Source organism: Drosophila yakuba, chromosome 3L (genome assembly GCF_016746365.2).
Source record: "Drosophila yakuba strain Tai18E2 chromosome 3L, Prin_Dyak_Tai18E2_2.1, whole genome shotgun sequence".
Lineage (NCBI taxonomy): Eukaryota > Metazoa > Arthropoda > Insecta > Diptera > Drosophilidae > Drosophila > Drosophila yakuba.
The window spans coordinates 7,984,561-8,006,726 of NC_052529.2; the positions used below are offsets into that span (position 1 = coordinate 7,984,561).

Here is a 22,166-nt window from a genome sequence, read left to right on the forward strand (position 1 = left end):
TTTTCATGACGGAGCTTTAACTAATTTGTATTTAACCAGGACACAGTTTTCAAATCGTGAGAATGCTAGTAACTAACGACCAAGTTGTATGCATGACATATAATTTCGAGTATATATTTACAATTAAATTGCGATTCCTTGCCCTTGGCGCACAAGTCTTGAATGTGTTGCGATAATTAAACATTTAGTTGGAATCGGGGTTCAATGTTTAGTTTAATTTGTAAAACGTTTACACAAAAAACATGCGGTAACTTTAATAATAAATTGCTCTAAAAATACATAGCGTAAAATAGCATATAAATCGGCCTGATCGGCCTCGAATCGCAGATATTGCATTTGACACATCAATACTGATTCATTTCGATTCACGGCTGATCAGGGCGTATTGTATATCCCAGTCGTCGGATGACAAACAATTGCAGTTAGTAAATACCAATTTGCGACTCGAGACGCACATCACACATCATCATCACATCGTGGAACAGACCAAGGCGCATCGCCCGCAGAGAGTAACTTTATGTCTACACTAAATAACCGATAATAATCCGATCTGCGGGTGCCATTCGCCATTGTATCCCCTTCTATTCAAAGTTCTGATAATTCTCGGCGCTGACAAACTGTGCCCGTTGCTGGGGAGTCATGTTGAGATTACCGCGGTGCTTGTTGTTGTAGGCCCAGATGATACCAGTGGAGATCAGGGCAATGGTCAGCCAACCCATGAAGAACAACTGTAGCCACATGTGCTCACTGCCGCTGTAATCCGAGATGATTCCAGCCACGATGGTGATGACCGCTAAGCCAAGATTTTGTATCGACTGGCAGAAGCCGTAGGCCGTGCCCAATTGGTATTCCGGAATGATGAGCGCCACCAGTGGCCACAGGCTAGCGGCCAGCATGGAATACGAAAGTCCCATAATGACCATGCCCACATAGGGTGTCACCTGAGTGAACGTAAGCAGGGCATGGGCACCAATGGTGGTCAGTGTCGCGGTAAACACCCAGGTCACATTCCTGCCCAATTTGTCGATGATGAAACCGAAGACAGGGGACGATACTGCTGCAATTAGATACACCAGCGAGTCCACAGTGTTGGCCTCTGCGGGGCTAAAACCAAAGCGATCGATGAAGAATTTCTGTCCGAGGGCAATGAATGGAAAGATGGCCACATAGTAGGCGACGCAAATGATAGAAACCATCCAAAATGGTGGCTTGAACGAGAAGACATCAGTGAGCTTTGGAATCTGTCCAGCCGGGTTGGTGTTACGCTGCAAAATCCGCTCGGCCCTTTTGTCCATCCAGCCGAGGATGAGGGCACAGGTCATAGACATCAGACAGGTGAGGGTAGCCAGCAGCAAGACGACGCCCAGAGCGGTATGATCCTTGTAAAATTTGCTCACATAGTCATAGATGGGCTGCATCACCCAGAAGTTGACGGTACTGCCGAATCGGGCCACCGACAGCTGCAGGCCAAATACCATGTTCAGTTCCTTGCCCTTGAACCAGAGCACCGCATAACTGTTCTGGGCCACGGCCAGTGATTCGGCGCCAATGCCAAAGATGAATCGTCCCAGGATCATCATCCAGAAGGCGTCCAGTATGCCTCCGCAGGCAAAGATCAGCTGACCCACCAGCAGGATCAGCATGTAGATAATCGTGCCCAGTCGAATGCCAAACAGGCGATCGATCAGGAAACCGCCGACGAAGCACAGAACGACATTGGGCCACGAGTAAATGGAGTAGATGAGCGTAAACTGGGCGGAGGTCAGGTGAAGATCCTGCTTGAAATGGTTCTGCAGGGCGCCGGGTGCATCGTAACAGAAATACGAGCCGAATCCCAGCAGGCACATGAACACCAGAGCCATGAGCCGATGGCTCGTGCTCGAGGGCATACAGCAGCCGCCGGATGGAAGGCTCAGTTCATTGTCACGCCGTCCATTGTCACGCCGACCGACCACTTGGTCCTCCTCCGTCGGTTGCGACACCTCCTCATTGTCAACGATGCGTTCCTCGTCCTCGCGCGCCATCTCCACTCACCCCGCTGGCACAATCCGCACTGACCAGTTGGCTGGAAGCCGATTCCCGCTGAATATGGGCGTATGCAAAACTATGTGATATGATTAATCGGCCTTCTGATTTCCTGCCGCAGTTGTTTTTTCGTTCGCTTTCGCTTTTCTCTTTTCCTTTTTGCCGTTTCTGCAAAATATTTGTATCAATTTCAGCGAACGAACGAGCGAGTTGAACTCTTCTGCTTTGTCTTTGCTTATCTCGCTGCTTTTGTTTTTGTTTACTGTACTAGTACCCCTTTGTCTAATAACTATAGTTGTTGTTGTTGTTGTCTGCGTGGGCTAGTTTGTTGTCTCTGGGTTCATCGGTTATCAGCAGTTCTCCCACTCTTCCCACTTACAGCTGAAGTTCGTTCTGCGGTGTTGGGCAAAATTTTGCGGTGTCGTGTGCAACCGCACTTTATTGCTGATCGAATGAAACTAAATTGTTTTCTCCGCCTAATTAGCGTTAATTACGCATATACAATGGCGGCGCTGCCAACTCGTCATGGGGCAGGGTTGTCGACGCAGCTGCAGGTGCATTCAAGCAGCTGGAACGCGATAACGATCACAAACAGTAGGGGTATTCCTGTTTGATACCCATTACATTATAAATGTTATCTTATTGAAAATACAAATTAAAGTAAGCTATGATTAATTTTAAACCCATTTCCATTTACTTTAGAGTAAACAATCTTTAAGCAAATACAAGAGCGCTAGAGAAAAATTAATTAAACCAGATAATCATACTTGAAAAGTCTTCAACATTTCAAAAACTCAAAAAGCCACAAATACATAAAAGGCATTTGTTTTGGTTTGTTTTACACAGCCTGGCAACCCTAATCCAGCAACGCCAAGTAGAAGCATGTTTTCATACTTTTTACCGGGCAAAATGTACTTAATTATATAATTCAGCGGCACTTGCAGCAATGGATTCCACGGACACCACCCAGCGGAAGCCCAGACGCACCCACGGCACACCATCCTATACGTACCGCAATCGATTCGCCTACGCCCTACTGGCCGTCGGAACTGTGCTCTTCGGCATTTGGAGGTGACTATATCTTTGAATTCAACGGATAAATGGGGTTTTAATGTGTTTCCCGCTTCGTTTACAGCCTGACTCCCATCCAGCGCATTGCCAACGAGAAGCTGTCCCAGGCGGTGGCCCAAACGGAACAGGAGCGCGATAGGAAAGGACTCTTTCAGTTCGCCGCTCCAAGGACTTCGGAGTTCATCAAGCAGGCCATCGAGGAGAGCGAGGAGCAAAAGAACAAATAATGGATCGCAAGACGCGGCGGGCGAACTTCAAAAACCTGCAGCCCCGGTAATTTTAATTGATATGATGGAGGTCAATAAAACGAATGTCATAATCTAACCGAACACTTTGTTTTCCTTTCATCCAAAGATCGACGCGAAGCACCAAAGCAAACGCAGAGACATTATCGTTATCCACCTACTTTGCCACACCCGACAGTGCTGAAGAAGCTCCGCCATGTGCCACAGACAATGCCATGGAGCTCGATCCGCCTGCACCCAAAATCAAACCAATACGCGCCAGCAATGTGTTCGAAAAACCTGGACCGAAGCCCAAAAAGGCGCCCAAACTGAAGGGCAGCACTGGGCCATCGTCAAGTGGCGCACGTCGCGGACGCGGAAAGAGTAAACAGCAGCCCAGTATCAGCAACTTCCTGCGCAACGAGCAGATCTTCGCGGAGGTGACCGCCCAGCATTGCATGGCGGACAACTTCAGTCCGGATGACATTGAAATGGCGCTGGCGCTGTCCAAGTCGGAGTGTGAGAAGCAGGGACGCCTGCGCTTGCACGACGATGACGATGCTGTGGTGGACCTACTGGATGATGAAAAGCAGGCCACGGATAAAATACGCCGGAAACTGCAGAAGTATGGCTTTCGCACAGCTGCCAAGGAGGGTAAGTACAGAGATTAAGTTTTGGCAGTACGACTATACTTTCGCTCATTCCAATTTAGATTATAAATCGCTGGCTGTCATGCCTGTGATGGCCGGAAAAGGAGGTAGGCGTGGCAAGTGGGCCAATAAGTTTACTGCCCTAACTTTAAGAAATCCGGAGGTGCAACAGAAGAAGCTCGAGGAGAAAGTGTCAGCATTGCTGGCACAACAAGTGCGCACCAAGGAACCGAAGGGCAGGGACTGTTGGTTGCCACCTAACACTGTGATCACTGCAGCCCTTCGGGAACTCAGAGCTGAAGGGGAATCTAGTATCCTTCGAGAACCAAGCGAAGGACCCATAGATGACCTTAGATTATACTACGTAACCGACTTGTTTGAAGTTAGTGAAACGCCAGCACACCATCTTTTGAAGAATTGGGCTGCGATACAGGGAAGAGATTTCTCTCCAGAGCGTGAGACACAAAAATCCCGCCAACTGAGGCAACAACATGAACTTGTCTACGCTGAGTTGGAAAGGCACTTCGGGGATCCGCAGAAGTTGGAACAAGAGGTGATGGAGGAGCTGGATGAATTGGAAAAACTGGTGGCAGAAAACATGATCGAAGATGACTGCCTGGTGATTAATAAAGTGGAGGCAGCAACATCCTCGACTAGCAGCAGTCCATCTAAGGAGCCGCCGGATAAACGACCAAAAATGTCAGTGGAAGATAAAGAAAACCTGCAGCCCACAACCTCAAAAGCCAGCTTAACCGTTCCCACCCAGTTAACTCGCTGCACATCGCCTGATCTCTTTGCGGATTCCGAAGATGAACAGGATATAGTAATGACTGCTAGCTCAAAGGAACCCGAAGATGTTAGAAATCTTTCAATAAAGGTCTACAAGAATGTAAGCACATCCGAACGATCATCTCCGGTCAAGGAAATAGAAATTATATCCAGCAACGATGAGCCTTATCAGATAACCACGTACGAAGTGTTTTCCAGTTCCAGCGACGAAGGTGAGCATCTTCATTTATATAGAAGGCACAACTCTAAAGAGTATTTCAACTTGCTTTCAGTAAAGACTGTTTCCAACGCTACGCAGGAGAAGATTTCTTTTGATGGTGAGTAAGAAAGCAAAATGTTTGCAACCGAAATCTCATCGTATTTTATTTGCAGACAAACCGATTGACGACTTTATAGACCTAACACAAGAGTTCGAAATGGCGGTATTTAATGAGTCGAGGCCTAAAACCCCAAATTTAAATGCATCATCTGAAACAGATTTCAATGTGGACAACCTAAATGGCAACACACTACTAGATTTCAGTTCCCAGGAGGTTAGTTGTCCCATCTCCAAAGAATTGTACCAAAAGTATGCCAGTGTGGATACATTTCCTGCGTGGAGTGCAGCAGAAGAGGAGAATAAAGTTGAGTTTTCATTGAGCTTGGAGAGAGATTTGAAGAGTTCCGAGCAGTCGTCGATCCATCTCGGCATATTAACCACTCCAAACGACACTGAACGGAGTTCAAGCTTCAGTGAGTTGAATTTCTCAAGGAACTCTTTTCAAAGGAGCGTTAGTCTATCAACGGATCTCGGTTTCAAAAGTCCGCTGAGCTGGAAAGCAAACTTATCGGCTGAGAAGAGGGTATCTCTTGCAGCTTCGCCGCATAAACAGTCAGATGCAAGTGTGGATTTAACACAGAACAGCAGCAGCGATGATGAAGACGACGCGATTCTGCTCTCCGACGAGGAAATCAATTACTCCATATGGAAGTCCAATAGAAGTGCAAAGGACTTGGAATTCGACGACGATAGCTCAGACAGTTGCTTTGCATCTCCGGTATCGAAAAAACGAGCTGTCCCACAGTTCCAAACCGAGGAGGATCTAGATGCCTTTTTGAGGGGCTTTTCAACGACTGCCAATGGATCGCAAAGTTCGCATTCACCCAACAAAAGTGCCCTTAGCAAGGAGCGCGCAGAGTTTGGAATACTGGATGCTGCTCCGTCTCAACCCTTCAGCCTCTCCGAGTTCCAAAGTCCCGTAAAAACTGCTCAGACATCGGCTAGCGAAATCAACTGGGCTGAAGCTTCATTTCTGGATGCACCCGTAAAGCCGTTGGCTCGCAGAAGCAGTCACAAATTTAATGAACTCTTGGCGAAAGTAAGCAGACCTGAACATAATTCCGATGATGACTTTGACGAATTCGATCAGATGGTTTTCCAAAGCACAAAGGAAGCCTCCAATGTTGGCGAAACAAATGACATGCCTCGCGGACTGGACCTTTTGTTAAAGGGAGAGATAAAGACCACAGCGATCCCAGTGCCAAGTGCACCCAGCAACCAATCTCCTATTGTGCCGGAGCAAGTAGATGTAGATGGTAATGTCTACACCGTGCGTGTTTGCCACACACCTAAGCCAGATTTCGCGACTCTTTCGGAATCGGAGATCCTCCAGCAGCTTTACAACTACGGTATTAAGCCACTGAAACGCAAGCAGGCCGTGAAAATGTTAGAATTCATCTACAATCAAACGCATCCCATAATGAAGACTGCTGCTGTCCAGGACGCGCCACCCAGAACAGAGCCAATTGTCCGTTCCAAATCAAGTCCTGTGGTTATGGAGAGGCCACATTCGAAGGCAACCAAGTCTACCACTAAGACTCCACCGACGGCAACAGAGCCGAAAAAGGATTTCAAGTTCAATGATGGCACGGGCGAGGAACTGCTGCGCTTTTCCCAAACCCTGATCCCGGGTCTTTGTGACGACTTCGAGACCTTTGTCATGCAAACGAACGTTACCAAGAAGACTCCACAGCCGCTGGTGCCACTGCACATCGCCTGGCACAATCTCCTCTGTGCCAATCCGCAGCTGCACGAAAGTGTGCTCATGTACGAACCCATTGATTTGCAGGCGGTCTACTTGCACTTTAAGCACCTGGGTCACCGATACGATCCGAAGGACTTGAAGACCTTCTTTGACCGGCGTTGCATCATCTTTCGCTATGAATTGGCTGCTCCCGACAAGCAGGCGGAGCGCCATGTGCGGAGGCACCACAAAAAGCCGTCAAAGAAAAGTTAAGTTCTATTATCCGTTATTTGCAAGTCAAATTATGGAATATTTTTGTAGTTATACTCCACTTCGAATGCATTGAATTATGTATTACCTTAGAATGTATTATTGAAAATGAAATTGTTATTTGGCATTTTGCGAATTAAATATATTATACATATTGAAATTTATAAAACTCAAATAGTCTTTTTTGGAATTTCCAGTTACCCCCTATGAACAATCCATAGAATAAAAAATAACTTGCATTATTCTGGAGACCGTAGATTTATTTGTTGCAACTTCAAAATACAATATTATAAAACTAATGGAATATAGTTTGCATACACTATTGTAGATACAAGACACTGATATGTTCATACGAATAGAATATTGGACAACATTAAATGCAGCATCTGTGGACAGACTACCCCATAAAGGGTATTAAATGTAAATACAGTTCGATCTTACGGCGCTAGAAAGACACTTGGACGGCATAATTTTTTCACGAGACTCTACGTTGAAGGCACATTGTCAGATTGTGATTAATGAAATGGAAACGGCTCGAACGAAACTAGTTGCTAATGAAGCTATTTGTACTGCATGCAAAATTGATATGGTTGGTGGGTGCAGACGGGTTAGTGGGCCTTTACAGCAGCTAGGATTAGTTATAGGGAGATATATAAGTAGCAATTCAAAGCATTGCCGGCATGTAGTAAGTATGTAAATTAAAGAAGGGATGTCCCAGAAATCTCTAACAATTTTGTAGCTTGGAAAATACTTCTTTCATTCTGGCATTGGTTAATGGAAGCTGGAGAGAAATGTATATTGTTTGAAAGAAATTGCTGGGACACCCCCCAACAAGATTAGGCATAGCTAATCTCATGCTCGTACGTCTTTCCCCGCAGGTCTTCATCATCCGGCAGCGCATGGTGGCGCAAACCGCACAAACGCGGTCCGTAGCGCAGCATGACAATGATAACGCCCACGATGAACAGGGCGACGGCGGCCACGGCGGGATAAAGGAAGTAAAGAGCCATTGCTACTTAGATGTCGCTCTCGCGCTTCTGCAACTCCACGTATTCCTCGCGCTGGCGCTGCTGGTGCAGAGTGCGACCCTCTGGGCGAGGTGGACGCTGGTGCTGCTGCTGGTGGTGATGATGCGCCGAATGCACGGGCTCCAAATCGTCAACGCCAATGACAACGTCGTCGGGGAACACTTGCTGATGAGTTGTGGGCTAGAAGAAATATGCATAAGATAAGTCAAGAGAGCCAAATAACAAGCTACGATTAATTTGAGCTGCAACAAAGAAAAAACGAAAACTCACATGGAAACGCTGGAAGTAGGAGGCGTCCTTCAGTTCAGTGAAGTCCAGTGGCGGCTGATTGTGGGGCGTGGCGGACCAAATGGAGACCAGCCAGCGATTACCCGTGTGCCTGTCCTGCCAGTACTTGCGATGCTTGGAGCAGCAGCCCAAGATAATGTTCAGTATGATGATCGTGCCCAGAACAACCGTGCAGATGGCAATGGTCACATAAAACGGCGAGAAGTTGCCGTAGATGTGGCCGGTGAAGTATGGATTCTTTTCGTACGCCTTGCGTTCCTCTTCGATTGTGGACATAGTCTTTTAGGGGTGTGGTACTTGAAAGAGCCTCAATAGCCTGCTGCACAATGCTCAATGGTCTGGAAGGCGGGAGAAGAAGTGTGTGTGCAATGAGAAAGCGGTTCAACCACCACGCTGCAAGTCACTTGCACCCCGAAAACCACTTGCCACCGATTCCAATTTGTCACATTGGGCGTGGCGTCACCAAAGTAATCAAACTACATAGCAGCACCTGCAGCCGAGTTTCCAGCTTAGTCGTGAAGTGCACTTACCATTTGCGCGCGATTGGTGGTCACTGAGATTGGCACAAGTCCCATTCAGGTATGTTACCCACTTAAGGTCGTAAAAGTATTCAATTTCAGCCACTTTGCTGCTACGAAAACAACGCCCAAAAGCCAGGCTCAGTAAGTTAGTGATGGCACTCAGTGGTTTTGCCGCATGGTTGCAAGCGATCGATAGCAATTTATCGATCGCCAATGCGATTTATGTAAATTGTTTATTGCATTCATTTAGGCATTAAGTTTCTTATAAGTCAAATTTAAACAAAATTTATTATTTTAATAAATTTCTTTATTTTTGGTATAGCACTTGAACGTTAATCTTACTGTTCTAATACGAAATTTACACCGCTAAAATAATTGATCGTATTAAACAAAAGTAAGAAAGTATGATAAACAAAATTATTCTATATTTTCAAAATAAATGCGATCCAAAGAAGAAATCAAGTTCATTGCATAAGAACAGGCATAATAAAACCCACCATTGTAAACAAATTAAATGCCGCGTCTTCGTGCCGCTTTGTAACAAAATCGCATTTCCTTATCAACTATTACAGGTTCCGAAGCAATCCTAACTCAAAAAACAATCCAGCTATTCAATAGCCGATTCCATTTAGCCCGATCACTGGTCGTAGGTCAGGAAGTTATCCAACCCGGTAAACCGGCGCGCCAGTGCTCGACCATCGTCGGTGGGCGTGCTGAAGGCGATGCACTCCTTGGCGATCTCCTGACCGAGAATCGTGTGGCACTGGACCACTCGCAGCAGCTTGCTGGCGATCCCGCTGCGCCGCTGCAACGGGGAAACCCAGATGCGTGATACGCCGCAGCTGAAAGAAGGCACAGTTTAGCTGTTGACAAAGAAAGAAGCCATACGAAATGGGATGCTCACCTGGCCGGGTAGCTTTCCTCACTGAAGTAGTCCGTGCCATCGACCTGGATGAAACGATGGGCCTGCGTCAGGGGCTGCACCAGGCAGAAACCCACGATCTGCTGCTTTCGCACCGCCATGAAGGCCACAAAGATCTTTGGCACAATGTACGAGGAGTAGCCCAGCTCTTTGTCCACCACACCAATGAGATCCCGCAGCCTGTCGAGCCGAGCTGCCGGAGCGCGTTCGTTGATACGTATGATGCGGCCGTCGCTGGCCCACTCCGGATAAACGGCCACAATGTCCTCGTCGATCCAGCCCTTAAATCGCAGCACATGTATTGAGTTGTGGTACTCCCGATGCAGCAGCTCCTCCTCCGGTTCGTGCACGGTGTACACCAGTCCGCACTGTTGGCACTGTCGCGCTCCGAAGGCCTTTTGACCGGCATCGATCTGGTACTGATTCGATCCCCCAGCCGCCGAAATCAATCTCATCGATGTATCCGGACGACGACGCAACGATTTCTGGACAACGGGCTGTAGGCGTTGCGTGAAGATGGGGAATAGCTTTGGCTGAACTTCCTCGGCTGCTGGAGGATCCGGTTGTTGTGCAACAACCACCGCCGCTTCCATCTCAGCAAGCTGCGCAGCCTCCTCGCTGTTTACCACCATGTACAAGTTGTCCACTATTTGATTGGCCTCGTCCTTATAGTTGTCCGGATTGGCAATAAAGATCTCAAAGTTCTTTTCGGTGCATATATTGTTGCTTATGAGAAACTCCAGCAAGATTTGCTGCTGTTCCACGACTTCGGGATCATTGGTTTCATATGGCAAACGTTGACGGAACTCAGCAAAGGGATCAATTTCCACATTGTTCGTTTCTGGTGCATATTCAATTATATCCGGCAGCGGATCCGTTTCCATCGCTGTTTCTACCGCATCCTTAGGCGTTGTCTGTGCCACCGGATTTGACTCAACAATCTCATCCACCACCGTATCGTCCAGGTTCTTCAAGATTGCATCCACAGTGGCCTGCTCGGCTGAAAATATAGTGGCCGACCTGACGCGCACTTGCCGCGGCTTACGACGTGGAGTTTGGACGAGGGCAATCTTGCCCTGGGTGACACTGGCCCGGATGTTGTCCGTGATTCGCACTTCCATGCAGGTGCTACTTCGCCGGCCCGATTTAAAGAACTTTCGCTTGCTGAGATCGGCTGGCTCGGCGATTGGCGACTTCTGGACCGGTTCGTGGCGAATTATCGGTATGATGGGCTCCATCTCGATGACGGGTTCAATATCCTCATCCTCACTAAGGTCGGAGAAGTCGGCTGAGGTTTCTTGCCATGCCGTTGCAGGCACACTGTTATTATTGTTAGCATCGTCACCTTCAATCACACTCAATGGTTTGGCCATTTTGATCGGGTCCTTGGCACTACGCAGGATCTGATGGACTTCCTCCACTTTGGCGCGCTCTTGCCGCTTGGTGGTGATCAAGTTCTTCAACCGCTCGTTGCTCAACGAGTTGAGAATGTTGTCCAAGTCGGTGGCTGGCAGTCGAGTGGCGAATCCATGGCGCTTTCGTATCTTGTGGCGAACCCCTCTATTAATGCCCAATTGTGGACGGGAGCTTGGAGAGATTTTCGTCGGTTGCTTAAGCTTGTTCTTGGATTCGGACGGCCTTCCTCTCGACTTTGTGGCAGTGCCACCACTGTGAGAATAGAAGGCCATGGTGGGTATGCTGCTACTCAGCGTCACCTTGCGCATCTTGCTCTGCGGCGATCCTGAGTCGGACTCCGTTGAGGGAGCAGTCTGGCTGGACGTTTCAGAGTGCATTCGCTTTGGGGGCTTACGATTGGTTGCTTCCTCGTCCGATTCGGGCACTTCGACTTCAACCTTCATACTGTCTCTTGGGTTCTCTAAGCTCTTTGCCGTGTCTTCTCCTGGAGATTTCGCTTTTTTACAGATGGTATTTCCTGGGTTCTGTTGTGTGGCTTCATCGTTATTTGACTTGAACACCTCTACTGGGGATTTCGTCCTTCTTCTGCTGTTTTCCAGCTTAACTGCTGCGGTTTTAGTAACTCGGTTTTCCTCGTCACCCGAAGTTATGTTCTCCTTGTCTGTTTTAATAACAGGTACATGGGCAGCAGCCTTCAGATTGTGGCTGTTTATTTCCACAGACGTGCAGCTTCGTCGACTATTCCTTGTTTTGGGACTGATGATTTGCGATCCCTTTGCTTCGCGTACTTCTCTTTTCTTCCTGGAGTTTTTACTACTAGAGGGTTTCTCGTCCTCCGACTGAGTGTCTTCAGATGGGCTCGTTTTCTTGGGTTTAGTTATATGCACTTGGGCGGTGGTTCTTAGGTTATGGTTGTGTTTTTTCTTAGATTCTAACACAGATCTTGGATCCTGGCCCTTCATTAACATAGCTGCCACCTTGCTTAGTCTAGTCTGAAATGAGTCTGACGGAGAAAGCGCATCTGGATCCTTCAGCGCGTTGGGGGTTCGTGGACTGCGTCTGAGGTTGGGTTTGGCCCTCGGTGAAGGAGTTCCTTCGGAGGAGCATGTGGGCGATGACATTGAAGAATCAGCTCGCTTTCTTTGGACCTTCGGCTTGCGGGGGCTGCTGGTGCGACTATTGCTGCTGCTGTTGCTATTCAGCCGCATGGTGGCTGTAAACAATTGGGGCAGTTGCTCCGCGGCGGCTGTAACGACTCCTCCGCGGCATTTCTTGTTCTCCTTGTTGGTTTCCGGGCTGCTGTTGGCACTGCTGCTCGACTTGCCGGCGCCCGCAGCGAAGAGGCTCCTCCTTTGCCTGTTGGCCGCCACATGAGTCTTCAGGGGCAAGACACCCAGACTGTCTACGTCCCCATCATCCTCGTCGTCGTTGATCTGGCGCAGCCTGGATACCGGACTGCCGAAGAGTTGCCGCTTGCGCTCGGAGAGGCGCGGCGTGGCCATGCGACCGGGACGCCCACTACCCGTTGGGGTCTCCATGATCGCGCGCAAAACTTTTATTTCGCATTAACTTTGTCCAAATTGTGACTCCTTCGCGCTTTTTTGTAGCTGCCTAGTGTTGGGGGTGGTTGGATCGATCGAGGTTTCTGCGGTCGTTTGTCAACACTTATCAGCTGCTTCGAGATCCAATACGGTCACACTTACTATTTGTTTTAAAAATTATTATTATTAATATTATAATAAATATATTGCATAAATATGAAATACTAAGTACTCGAAATATTTAAAAAAAAAATGATTTTTGCTACCACACTTTATATTAAACTTTTTTCCTTAAAGATATCAAGTCCGTCTGCAATAAATAGTAAACATTTGTAGAGTGGCGTAGATGTTTCTGCTGAATTAAGGAAATAAATTAAACCAATTTGTTGATGGACAGAAAATGTATTCAATTTAAAACCATTTAATGAGTTACCATCATAAAAGCCTGACTAGCTTTTCCCAATTCTCATATTTTTTTAAAGATTTTATTTTTGTGTTAGCTAACCGATCTTTTTACAGAGTCCAAGTAACGATATATTGTATATGGACATATTTAAATATATATATGTATTCTAAAGTACTATACTATTTAATAAGGTGCAATCATAGTCGCTTAATTTTAAGTGTATTTTCCCAATCTTCGTAGTTTTCAAAGATTTTATTTTTCTGTTAACTAACCGATCTTTTTACAGAGTCAAAGAGTTTACAGAGTAAAGCGAGCAACTTTCGTTGGTATTTCTAGCGAAGTGATCTAGGGTCACACTTCACCAGCTGTCAAACGGTCATACTGCGGACAAGGCACAAAATCGATTTGGAAAATTCAGCTGAACGGCTTGGAATACAGAAAGTATAGAGCTGTGCATTAAAATTTTAATTTGCAGCCCAGCCCCGCCGTCGATCAGGTAAGTCAGCCCCCTGCATTATCCGTACCGCATCTGAAAGCCACGCCGACGAAAGCAACGAGAACCGTGAGAAAATGTGAACTTTAGCCGCCGCCATCTTTTTTTTTATGTATGCATTAGGCCAACGCCAATAATGAGAAATAAAACCGAATTTATAGAGATTACTGGTTAATCGCGCTCCCTGTGCTGCTGCCTAAATCCTAATAATCCTTTGCTCGTAATGGTTAAATTAGAAAAAATTGCACTGTCTTCTCTCTTCTCTTGAGGTATCGCGTTTGTTCGCCGCCGCCGTCGTCGCCCAACCGCGGTATATGCATACAAACATATAGACATACATATATATATATATTACCGACGCAGCCGCCGCCGACGACGCCGCCGCCGCGTAGATATCCAATTTCCGGGAATCCCCCACCCAGAGTGATAGAAACGAAATAACCGTGGACGACCACGCTGCGGAACCCGCTGCCGCCATGCCCGGAGCCGGCACGTTCAAGTTATTCATCGGGAATCTCGACGAGAAGACGCAAGCCACCGAACTGCGGGCACTCTTCGAGAAGTACGGTACCGTCGTCGAGTGCGACGTTGTGAAGAACTATGGCTTCGTTCACATGGAGACGGAGCAGCAGGGTCGCGATGCCATACAGAATCTGAACGGTTATACGCTGAACGAGTTCGCCATCAAGGTGGAGGCGGCCAAGAGCCGGCGGGCGCCCAATACACCGACCACGAAAATCTTCGTGGGAAATCTAACGGACAAGACGCGGGCGCCGGAGGTGCGGGAACTGTTTCAGAAATACGGCACCGTCGTCGAATGCGACATTGTGCGCAACTATGGTTTTGTCCATCTGGACTGTGTCGGTGATGTGCAGGACGCCATTAAGGAGCTGAACGGTCGCGTCGTAGATGGGCAGCCGCTCAAGGTTCAAGTGTCGACCAGTCGGGTCCGGCCCAAGCCGGGCATGGGCGATCCGGAGCAGTGCTATCGGTGCGGAAGATCCGGGCATTGGTCGAAAGAGTGTCCGCGACTGTACGGCAGTGCCGGAGGCGGACGCGAGCCGCCATCGCCCCTCAGCGCCGGCGGCTACAGAGATCGCATGTACGGTCGTGACCCGTATCCGCCGCCACCACCGCCGCCGCCGTTCCTGCGTGACCGCATCATGGATGGCTTTAGGGTAAATTCAGCATCCATTTTGCCCCCCGATCAAATCATCCACTGTCCACGTATCATCCACTTTTTGTGCTGCTACTAATCCAATCCCTTGCTTTCCCACCCGCAGGACTATGACTACTATGACCGTCGCTTCGAGGACTCGCGAGATCTGTACGAGCGTCGCTATCAGACGTCGCGAATGCGCGACTTCCCACCGCCGCCTATCTCTCGCCGCGAACCAATGCCTCTACCGCCCCCCTTAAGCGGTAGCCTGCGCTCCTGCAGCGTTTCTCGTGGATACGACACCATGTTCAGTCGGCGCTCGCCGCCTCCGCCGCGCAGCAGCAATGGCATGAGTCGCTATGGGTAAGTACCACGTCAAGTGGTTGGAATGCTAGTATGTGTGTACTTAGTTCAAGCTAATTCTTATCAGTTGACTAAGTTTACTATTATTACTTGCAAGTTAGGCCCTAGAAAGAGCTTTGCTTGCTTGTTTATATACAACGAAATGTTGAAATATATATCAAAAACATATATCGCCAGCGAACCCATTTTAAAACCAGTAACTAACAAGTTCTTTTCTTCCTTTACAGCTCGCCCACTTCACACGTGTACGAGGACTTCAGTCGCGATGCATTTGACGAACGCATGATTTCGTCGCGCGGAATGCGTGGTCCATCGCCTCCGGGTCGCCGATATGCGCCCTACTGAGATGAGTTTTACTATCACGGCAGCAGCTGAGTAGCGGTTGCACTACCCATGCCCCTGCCAATGTCCGTGTCCCTAGCCAGGGGCCACACTGTCTACCACACACCCAGCAACCAAAGGACGGCGCCTGGGGACTGCTGGCTGCTCTGCTGGTCGCCAGCGGCCTACTACCAACAAGCACACCAACAGCACATGCTGATGCCGACGACATTTTCACAACTGTGGCTGCCGCCTTGGTGAACCACACGTATTTTACTAAGCCTAAACCATACTAACCATAATTCGTACACTTAAACAAGAAGATGGAAACACGTGTGTCGAAGCATCCTCCTTATATGCAACACATGCCTAAAAGACTAGACAACGACATGCGCCCCACACATTCATCCGTAGTACCAATAAACGCATAAACAGTCGAAACTATGCAAAAATAAACATGTATTTTAAAGCTAGTTTAAGGGGCAGTATTGCAACGATGTGTCTTAAGATCTACTGGCGCTCCATTCGTTACGCATGCGAAATGGAGTGGTGGCTGCCGTGCTTGCCCAAAATGGGCTGATCGGGTGAAAGATCTTCCGGTGGGCTACCATTGTGCTTGTTCTCGGGTGAGTCGTCCAGTTTGCTGCCATTGTGCTTGTTCAGTTCTTGCAGCTCCACAGGTGTGGCCTTCTCAAATGTTGGTGGGATTAGTAAGCGACTGCAATGATAACACGTTCATTATTATGGGAAACCAACAAAGAAGAAAAGTATTTCAGCTTACTTGCTGCACTGCAGCCAAAACATGGAGACCAGCATCATGGCCGAAGTAACACCAAAGGTCCAGAATGTGCCCAGTCGCGTGTAGATGGATCCCACGAAGACAGGACCAAGGACGCGGGACAGACAACCCGAGCCGGTCATCCAGCCCATCCAGACGCCCTGTGGCCGGGGACCCAGAACTTTGGAGAATATGGTCTGGATGAGAGTCACGCCAATGGGATATCCAATCGAGGTGAAGGCAAATCCAATGATGAACTGCGTCAGCGTCAATGCCGGCAGTTCGCCGCACCATGACTGCGTTGTGGGGCAGCCCAAGAAGATGGGATCGCTTTCGCTCAGATTCCAGCTGGCATTGAAGGGCTGCGCCAGCTTGGGCGGATCCGGACCCCAAGGCACGAAGAGCACGCGCCCGAGAAACATGAGCGAGAATCCGCCCCAGATGAGCACATAACGCTCGGCAATAATCTTGCACATGGGCTCAATCAGTACGAACGTGATCAGCGAGACAATAGCTGCGGTGGTCATCATGATGCCCATGTACCAGAGCGCCTCGTCATTGGACCAAGCGAACATATCCATGGTCAGGGATGTGCCCAGTCTGCAAAGCGAGGAGTCCATCCATAAACCATAAAGCTCTCAAAAACTTCGCTTTGTGGAATACTCACGTCTCCAGCAGTACAAAGTTGAAGACCAGAACAAAGAAGGCGACGATCAAAGTCCAGGCGGAGAGATAGCTTGGCTTGATGCCTTTCCAGGTCTCCTTCTCGGATGTGCCGCCCTGCATCACCATTACCTCGCGAGCTGCAATTTTGTGCTCCTGCAGGAATGCTCAAATTTGATACCACTTTTAAGCCAGGTAACTTTACTACTCACCTCAAACACACCAGGCAGAAACATCAAGAAGTTTCCAATGCTCATGAGCACATTGATCCATCCGGATGCCGTGTACATGTTGAAGTGCATCTTGCCCCACAGCCAAACGTGTCCCTGATCCCCCAGCGGAGTGACTGCCGCCTGCAGAGTGGGTCCAATGATGAAGCCCAGCACCTGAGCCAGCGAAACCATTGCAACGGCATGGGTGCGTTCGCTGATTCGCGTGGCGGCGGACAAATACGAGCGGCACAGGGCAATATTCGCCGAGCTGACACCGATGAGGAAGCGCGAGGAGAGCATCCAGTACTTAACGTTGTCCGGACGCAGTTCCAGCGAGGAGTATATACCACTGGCCAGCGTGAACAGCGACAGCGAAAGCAGCAGCGGCAGACGAATCTTGCCAAGCTTATTGCCCCACCAGCCGAAGATCGGACTGAAGATCATTTGTCCCAGCGGATTGGCGGCTACAATGAGACCCATGAACTCCTTGCCCGCATCCGGATCTAGCTGAAGCGAGAGATGGGATTGATAAGCAGCTGGATAATGTGACCATGTACAGGTGGAAACGAACCTTGTTGAGGTAGGGCCAAATGCCTGTGAGAATGATGCTGAAGCCCAGCGCCATCAGAAACATGGTAAAGTAGATGATGCGAACGGAGCGCCAGCGCTGCTTGTACTCCTCCAGCGTCTCCAGGCCATCGTCCACATCCTCCGGCAGTCTTTTGGTTTCAAAGCGAGCGGACACTCGGCGTGCAAACTCCATGGCTGGTTTGCTTGGCTAACTTGTGTGCTGTTTGGTGGTTGGAGGTGGGTTGATTGCGATGGATGCGTTTGCTGGATTTCACCGCCACTGAGTCATTCTGTAACTGGATTCGAATGAGTTTTTAGTGCTTTTGTGAATGAATGTGTCAGTTTCGTTTCATCTGTTGAAAGCTGAGAATAATTCTGTAGAGGAGTAACCTAAGATAACTAAGCTCAGAGTAGAGTATGCTCCTAGTCGGTGGGTTCGACCACTTGAATACGAAGTGGATTATCTGCCAGCCGTGGCGTGATTATCCTCCGCCGTCCTCCGAAAAACCGAAGATATGGAAAACAGTTGGTCGAACTTATCACAGAAATTGCGGAAGATAAAGGCAATCGGTGCCGAAATTAAGCTGTTTGTAGCTATCCGTTGCCATGTGAGGGTGTTTGTAGGGCGTTTTTCTTTAGTAAAAACCACTATCACTGTGAGTACGCCATTGTTTTTGTTTATATGGCCTGATAAGGCTCGAACAGAACGTCAGTTTATTACATGACTTCATTTATCAGAGAGAGAGCGATGGAAATTAATTTCGAGTCCGAAATAAAAACACTTGGTTTGAACTTTAGTTTTTGATAGTGCAACAAGTGCAGCGATTAGCCATATCAATCAGACTTCAGTCTACTTCCTATATCACTTCTCAATGGAAAGTCACGCCTTCGTAAATCAATTTCTGATTGAGTATACTAATTGTCAATTGATGCACAAGTTTGTTTGGTTTTTACTTTGTGGAGAGCCAGATTCTCGTTCTCCAAGTACGCACACACACATTTGTCAGATACAAGATACAAGATAGCGACCGTTGATCTTTGGCTGCCTTTTGTTTTTTCGTTAAGCTACTTTGCCTATGCACTCTTTTCTTTGATTTCTCATTATTTCGCATTCGAAATAATTATTTGGCCCGCCTTCTAAAGTTTACCAAGTTGTTTTTTGTTTTTATTTACACAAGTATTTAAGTAAAACAGGCACTCATTGTTTTTTAAATGACTCGTTCTTTGTCACACTCTCACTCACTCGCTCTCCCTCGATCTTTGTAATGTTTAACCAACCGCACAGTAGGCGCTTTTCTCCCCAATCTCTCCGATGCCAATGGCTATATCTGTATCTGTATCTGTATCTGTGTCTATGTACATGTATCTTTCTGTACGGCTAGAAGTCAAAGTCACCCCCCACCGCGCATCCTCTCCTCGCAATCCCTTTGTGGGGCTTCCGTAGCGGGTAATGCACCTTTTACCAATCGGGTTCGGTGGTTCAGTGGTTCCGTGGCTTCACTCCAGCCAACTAACTACCTGTTGCAGCGGAACAGCGACAACCACTGCAGATGAACGGTCGCGTCGGACTGAGCTGAAGACGCGGCAGCGCCTGTTGCCAACAAACCGGACGACGCGTCGCCACAGAGCGGCATGGAGCTGACCAGAGAGAGAGGAGGCCGCGGCAGATAACGCCCGCGCCCGAAAGTATGCTATGGAGATACTCTGGTGGCCAAGGCAACTATAAGATAGATCGTAAGTGCTTTCTACTCAGGGTATTAGTCCTAAGCATAATATTGTAGTCCGCAATCTATGGACTCTTTTAAATGGATTAAGAAACCATTACGGCTTCTTAACATTATCATTATTAGGAGCTTGGAGTGGAGCTCGGAGCTGGATCATCAATGGCATAGATGTATCTTTAAGATACTATTCCAAACATGAAAAAGCTATTTGATTCGCTGCTACTGCAGAACACTTTAGTGTGCAAGTTTATTTTTGAGAGCCCAAAATGCCTTATAAATATACAACAAAGGATTAAAATAAAAGAAATGAAAGTAAATTTGATAGCAGAGTTCCTCTACAGATTTCCCTGTGCCTGCTGCAAGCGCATCAGTCGCCGCTGCCTTAGCCAGGGCAGCAGAAGACCACCTGGCCGCTGGACGGGAAGTGCAGCGCGTGGGGCGAGGTCCAGTGGGGCAGCAAGGGTGACGGCTTCGGGGATGATCTCATTACGCCGGAAACCACGGAAGGGTCTGCGAGGCGCACGCTCCTCAGCCTGGCGATCCTTTCCTCGTTTCTCAGCCGACACTTCCTCGTTTCGCATATTCAGGCTGAAGACATCCCCAGTGCGTGGATCGGAGGACAGATGACTGACAGTATCCTGGAGCACCTTGGGTATGCGCTCCACCACCTGCAGGGCATCGCGAAGTGGCCGAATCTCGCGCTCCGGTTCTTTGCGCGACTGCTCCTTGGACGCCTTGCTCTTGGGGCTCTTTCGGAACAAGGGACTCTTCTTGCTCTTCCGGGAGAACTGATCCTTTTTCAGGGGAGCGGGGCGAGTCAGTCGCGCAGCAGCCTGCTCCAGGAACCATGGTTCCCGACGAGCCGGCTCATCCAACGCAGCTTGACGCTTGAATGCCGATGGCTTGGCCGCTGCACGCTGCTGCTTTTGTGCTCTAGTGCCCAAGGGCGAGGGACGCACCAAGGAACCGGCAAAGTCGTTGAACCACTCCAGATGCTCCACGGACCTCTTGTGCCTAATCTGTTCCGTAGCCTTGGATGGCGTTTCCAAGGCATTAGCAGTGCGTTGAATGACCGACTTGGCGGCGGGCTTATAGATGGTTATGTTTGAGCGACGATTCCGCGGCAACTGACCCAAAGCGGAGACGCTCCTGGCCACCACATCCCGCTTCTGCTCGAACTGCTGGGCGTTGCGCACAAAGCGATTGCTGCTTGGTCCCTGGATGAGTATTTCGAATGGCATATTCAACGTCTTGGCATTCATCTGCATGGTGCGGATGCACTCGGTGTCGGAGTGGTCGTCATTACACTCGCACAGGCACTCCTCGCCGCAGTAGAAACCCAGACAGCCACAATGCTCGCACAGCGCCTTGCAATTCTTCTCGAGTTTGGACTCCGTCAGGGGATTCACATTGCGACTAGATTTCGTGGTGGTGGCCACTGTTGACGGCGGTTTGGTCGTCGTGCTGCACACTACACTTGCTTGGAACTGAATAGCCGCCAGTAGAAGTATCACCGTATAGCCGGAGAGGCTGCTCTTCCGTATCTTTTCCGTCATCATTGTGGGTGCTCCAGTTCAAACTGTGTGGCCATTTGCGATGCGCAACCGATTTTATAACGCTGACCAGGTGAAATCGTAGATGTTCGTGACTGACAGTTGATTTTAGCTTTCAGTTCGCCGGAATTTATGCTGACTTCGTGTGATCTTGAGACATTTCCCAATTGGGTTCTCTAATTGAGTTCTTTGTGCCGATTTTTTTTTTTTTTTGGCACACTTCGGCGTGCCAAGGCCGAATTCCCGCACTTGAACTTGGCCCAGAACACACAAATCTTTGTTTACAGCGTTTATTACAAAAGAAACCAAAACAACGATTAGCCACTGAAGTCATTAGCGGCGCTTGCCCTTTCCCTTCTTGCCACCGCCACCACCACCCCCGGATCCGGATGCATTCGACTGTTGCTGCGACTGCTGATGGTACGAGTCGCCGGATTTGTTCTGTCGCGTCTTCAGCTGCGGTATCTTGCTGGCGATATGCTGCATGATGGACTCGCGCGTGGGGAAGTCGCCGTTGTACAAAGTGCCATCGACATTACGCAGCTGGACGCGCACACGACCACGGAACTCGAGTTCGCTGCTGTTCTCGCGAGAGTACTTCTTGTTCTCCACGAGGAAGGGCAAGTTGGACACAGACAGCACGTCCCGGATCTCGGTGTAGGTGGGATTGTCCACACAGTTCTCCTTGGGCAGCCGGCGGCCCTCCTGGCGTGTCCTTTTGCTGTTGATGTAGGCGGGATATATGCAAATCCATCTGTGATAACAACAATAAAAGTTACATGTGGGATCGAACTTTGTTTTTGTGGCCTGTGTCTGCTTCCTACCGCTCCATATCGCTGTGCTTCATGCTCGGATTCCAGTTGCTTATCACGGGAGCTGCTGCCGCCATTATTGCAGGAATTCCTTGTTAGTTTATTGCAATTCGAGTGTAATTTACAAAAAGTGAGCGAGAAAGCTATTTTCCACGCAAGCAGCCCAATTGAAATAGGGATGGCAAGTGCAGCAGGTCGAGTAATCGATATCTGGCGAGAGAGCTAACAATGCACTTTGCGTTTTTTCTGTTTACTAAATAATAGGTGATTTATATGCCAATTAAATTTAAAAAAAAAAAAGATTGATTTAAAGAGTACATAGTTACATGTTATTCTGGATAAATTAAATTATGTAATTAAGTTA

At 48.5% G+C, this 22,166-nt stretch overlaps 10 protein-coding genes across 14 annotated transcripts; 3 read left to right on the plus strand and 7 right to left on the minus strand.

The window, feature by feature from the left end:
- Window positions 1-194: 194 nt before the first annotated feature.
- LOC6533296 (major facilitator superfamily domain-containing protein 1) lies at window positions 195-2,538 on the minus strand. The gene has a single exon (XM_002093986.4). It carries the CDS (start codon window positions 2,022-2,024, stop codon window positions 582-584), a length of 1,443 nt encoding a protein of 480 aa, XP_002094022.1. The 5' UTR covers window positions 2,025-2,538; the 3' UTR covers window positions 195-581.
- Window positions 2,539-2,859: 321 nt separating this feature from the next.
- Window positions 2,860-3,495, plus strand: LOC6533297. The gene is made up of 3 exons (XM_002093987.4): window positions 2,860-3,096; window positions 3,161-3,369; window positions 3,451-3,495. The coding sequence occupies exons 1-2, from the start codon at window positions 2,972-2,974 to the stop codon at window positions 3,321-3,323; spliced, it is 288 nt and encodes a 95-aa protein (XP_002094023.1). The 5' UTR covers window positions 2,860-2,971; the 3' UTR covers window positions 3,324-3,369; window positions 3,451-3,495.
- Window positions 3,228-7,972, plus strand: LOC6533298 (structure-specific endonuclease subunit SLX4). 3 transcript variants are annotated; one of them, XM_002093988.4, is made up of 5 exons: window positions 3,228-3,369; window positions 3,451-3,974; window positions 4,033-4,971; window positions 5,032-5,076; window positions 5,132-7,972. In XM_002093988.4, the coding sequence occupies exons 1-5, from the start codon at window positions 3,323-3,325 to the stop codon at window positions 7,033-7,035; spliced, it is 3,459 nt and encodes a 1,152-aa protein (XP_002094024.1). In that variant the 5' UTR covers window positions 3,228-3,322; the 3' UTR covers window positions 7,036-7,972. The 3 variants fall into 3 exon arrangements, with proteins under 3 accessions (XP_002094024.1, XP_039230905.1, XP_039230904.1); XM_039374971.1 differs by having other exon boundaries at window positions 5,037-5,076; window positions 5,132-5,239; XM_039374970.2 differs by lacking the exons at window positions 3,228-3,369; window positions 3,451-3,974 and having other exon boundaries at window positions 4,870-4,971; window positions 5,037-5,076; window positions 5,132-7,484.
- On the minus strand, window positions 7,272-8,042 carry LOC6533299. Its single transcript, XM_002093989.4, has one exon. The coding sequence runs from the start codon at window positions 8,040-8,042 to the stop codon at window positions 7,869-7,871; it is 174 nt and encodes a 57-aa protein (XP_002094025.1). The 3' UTR covers window positions 7,272-7,868.
- A 6-nt stretch (window positions 8,043-8,048) lies between these two features.
- Window positions 8,049-9,037, minus strand: LOC6533300. The gene is made up of 3 exons (XM_002093990.4): window positions 8,879-9,037; window positions 8,331-8,686; window positions 8,049-8,240 (listed from the first exon to the last, which is right to left on the minus strand). The coding sequence occupies exons 2-3, from the start codon at window positions 8,622-8,624 to the stop codon at window positions 8,049-8,051; spliced, it is 486 nt and encodes a 161-aa protein (XP_002094026.1). The 5' UTR covers window positions 8,625-8,686; window positions 8,879-9,037.
- Window positions 9,038-9,393: 356 nt separating this feature from the next.
- LOC6533301 (N-acetyltransferase eco) lies at window positions 9,394-12,840 on the minus strand. Its single transcript, XM_002093991.4, has 2 exons — window positions 9,774-12,840; window positions 9,394-9,711 (listed from the first exon to the last, which is right to left on the minus strand). The coding sequence occupies exons 1-2, from the start codon at window positions 12,743-12,745 to the stop codon at window positions 9,507-9,509; spliced, it is 3,177 nt and encodes a 1,058-aa protein (XP_002094027.1). The 5' UTR covers window positions 12,746-12,840; the 3' UTR covers window positions 9,394-9,506.
- Window positions 12,841-13,493: 653 nt separating this feature from the next.
- Window positions 13,494-15,946, plus strand: LOC26534510 (RNA-binding protein lark). Of its 2 annotated transcripts, none has more exons than XM_015194406.2 (4): window positions 13,494-13,650; window positions 13,917-14,825; window positions 14,931-15,169; window positions 15,397-15,946. In XM_015194406.2, the coding sequence occupies exons 2-4, from the start codon at window positions 14,124-14,126 to the stop codon at window positions 15,512-15,514; spliced, it is 1,059 nt and encodes a 352-aa protein (XP_015049892.1). In that variant the 5' UTR covers window positions 13,494-13,650; window positions 13,917-14,123; the 3' UTR covers window positions 15,515-15,946. The 2 variants fall into 2 exon arrangements, with proteins under 2 accessions (XP_015049892.1, XP_015049893.1); XM_015194407.2 differs by having other exon boundaries at window positions 13,501-13,650; window positions 14,011-14,825.
- Window positions 15,933-19,294, minus strand: LOC6533302 (major facilitator superfamily domain-containing protein 8). 2 transcript variants are annotated; one of them, XM_002093992.3, is made up of 6 exons: window positions 19,170-19,294; window positions 17,715-18,009; window positions 17,144-17,650; window positions 16,936-17,087; window positions 16,272-16,868; window positions 15,933-16,208 (listed from the first exon to the last, which is right to left on the minus strand). In XM_002093992.3, the coding sequence occupies exons 2-6, from the start codon at window positions 17,904-17,906 to the stop codon at window positions 16,019-16,021; spliced, it is 1,638 nt and encodes a 545-aa protein (XP_002094028.1). In that variant the 5' UTR covers window positions 17,907-18,009; window positions 19,170-19,294; the 3' UTR covers window positions 15,933-16,018. The 2 variants fall into 2 exon arrangements, with proteins under 2 accessions (XP_002094028.1, XP_039230306.1); XM_039374372.2 differs by having other exon boundaries at window positions 17,715-18,003; window positions 19,170-19,293.
- A 355-nt stretch (window positions 19,295-19,649) lies between these two features.
- On the minus strand, window positions 19,650-21,168 carry LOC6533303. Its single transcript, XM_002093993.4, has one exon. It carries the CDS (start codon window positions 20,994-20,996, stop codon window positions 19,773-19,775), a length of 1,224 nt encoding a protein of 407 aa, XP_002094029.1. The 5' UTR covers window positions 20,997-21,168; the 3' UTR covers window positions 19,650-19,772.
- A 98-nt stretch (window positions 21,169-21,266) lies between these two features.
- LOC6533304 (signal recognition particle 19 kDa protein) lies at window positions 21,267-21,991 on the minus strand. The gene is made up of 2 exons (XM_002093994.4): window positions 21,815-21,991; window positions 21,267-21,744 (listed from the first exon to the last, which is right to left on the minus strand). The coding sequence occupies exons 1-2, from the start codon at window positions 21,877-21,879 to the stop codon at window positions 21,324-21,326; spliced, it is 486 nt and encodes a 161-aa protein (XP_002094030.1). The 5' UTR covers window positions 21,880-21,991; the 3' UTR covers window positions 21,267-21,323.
- Between the last annotated feature and the right edge of the window lie 175 nt (window positions 21,992-22,166).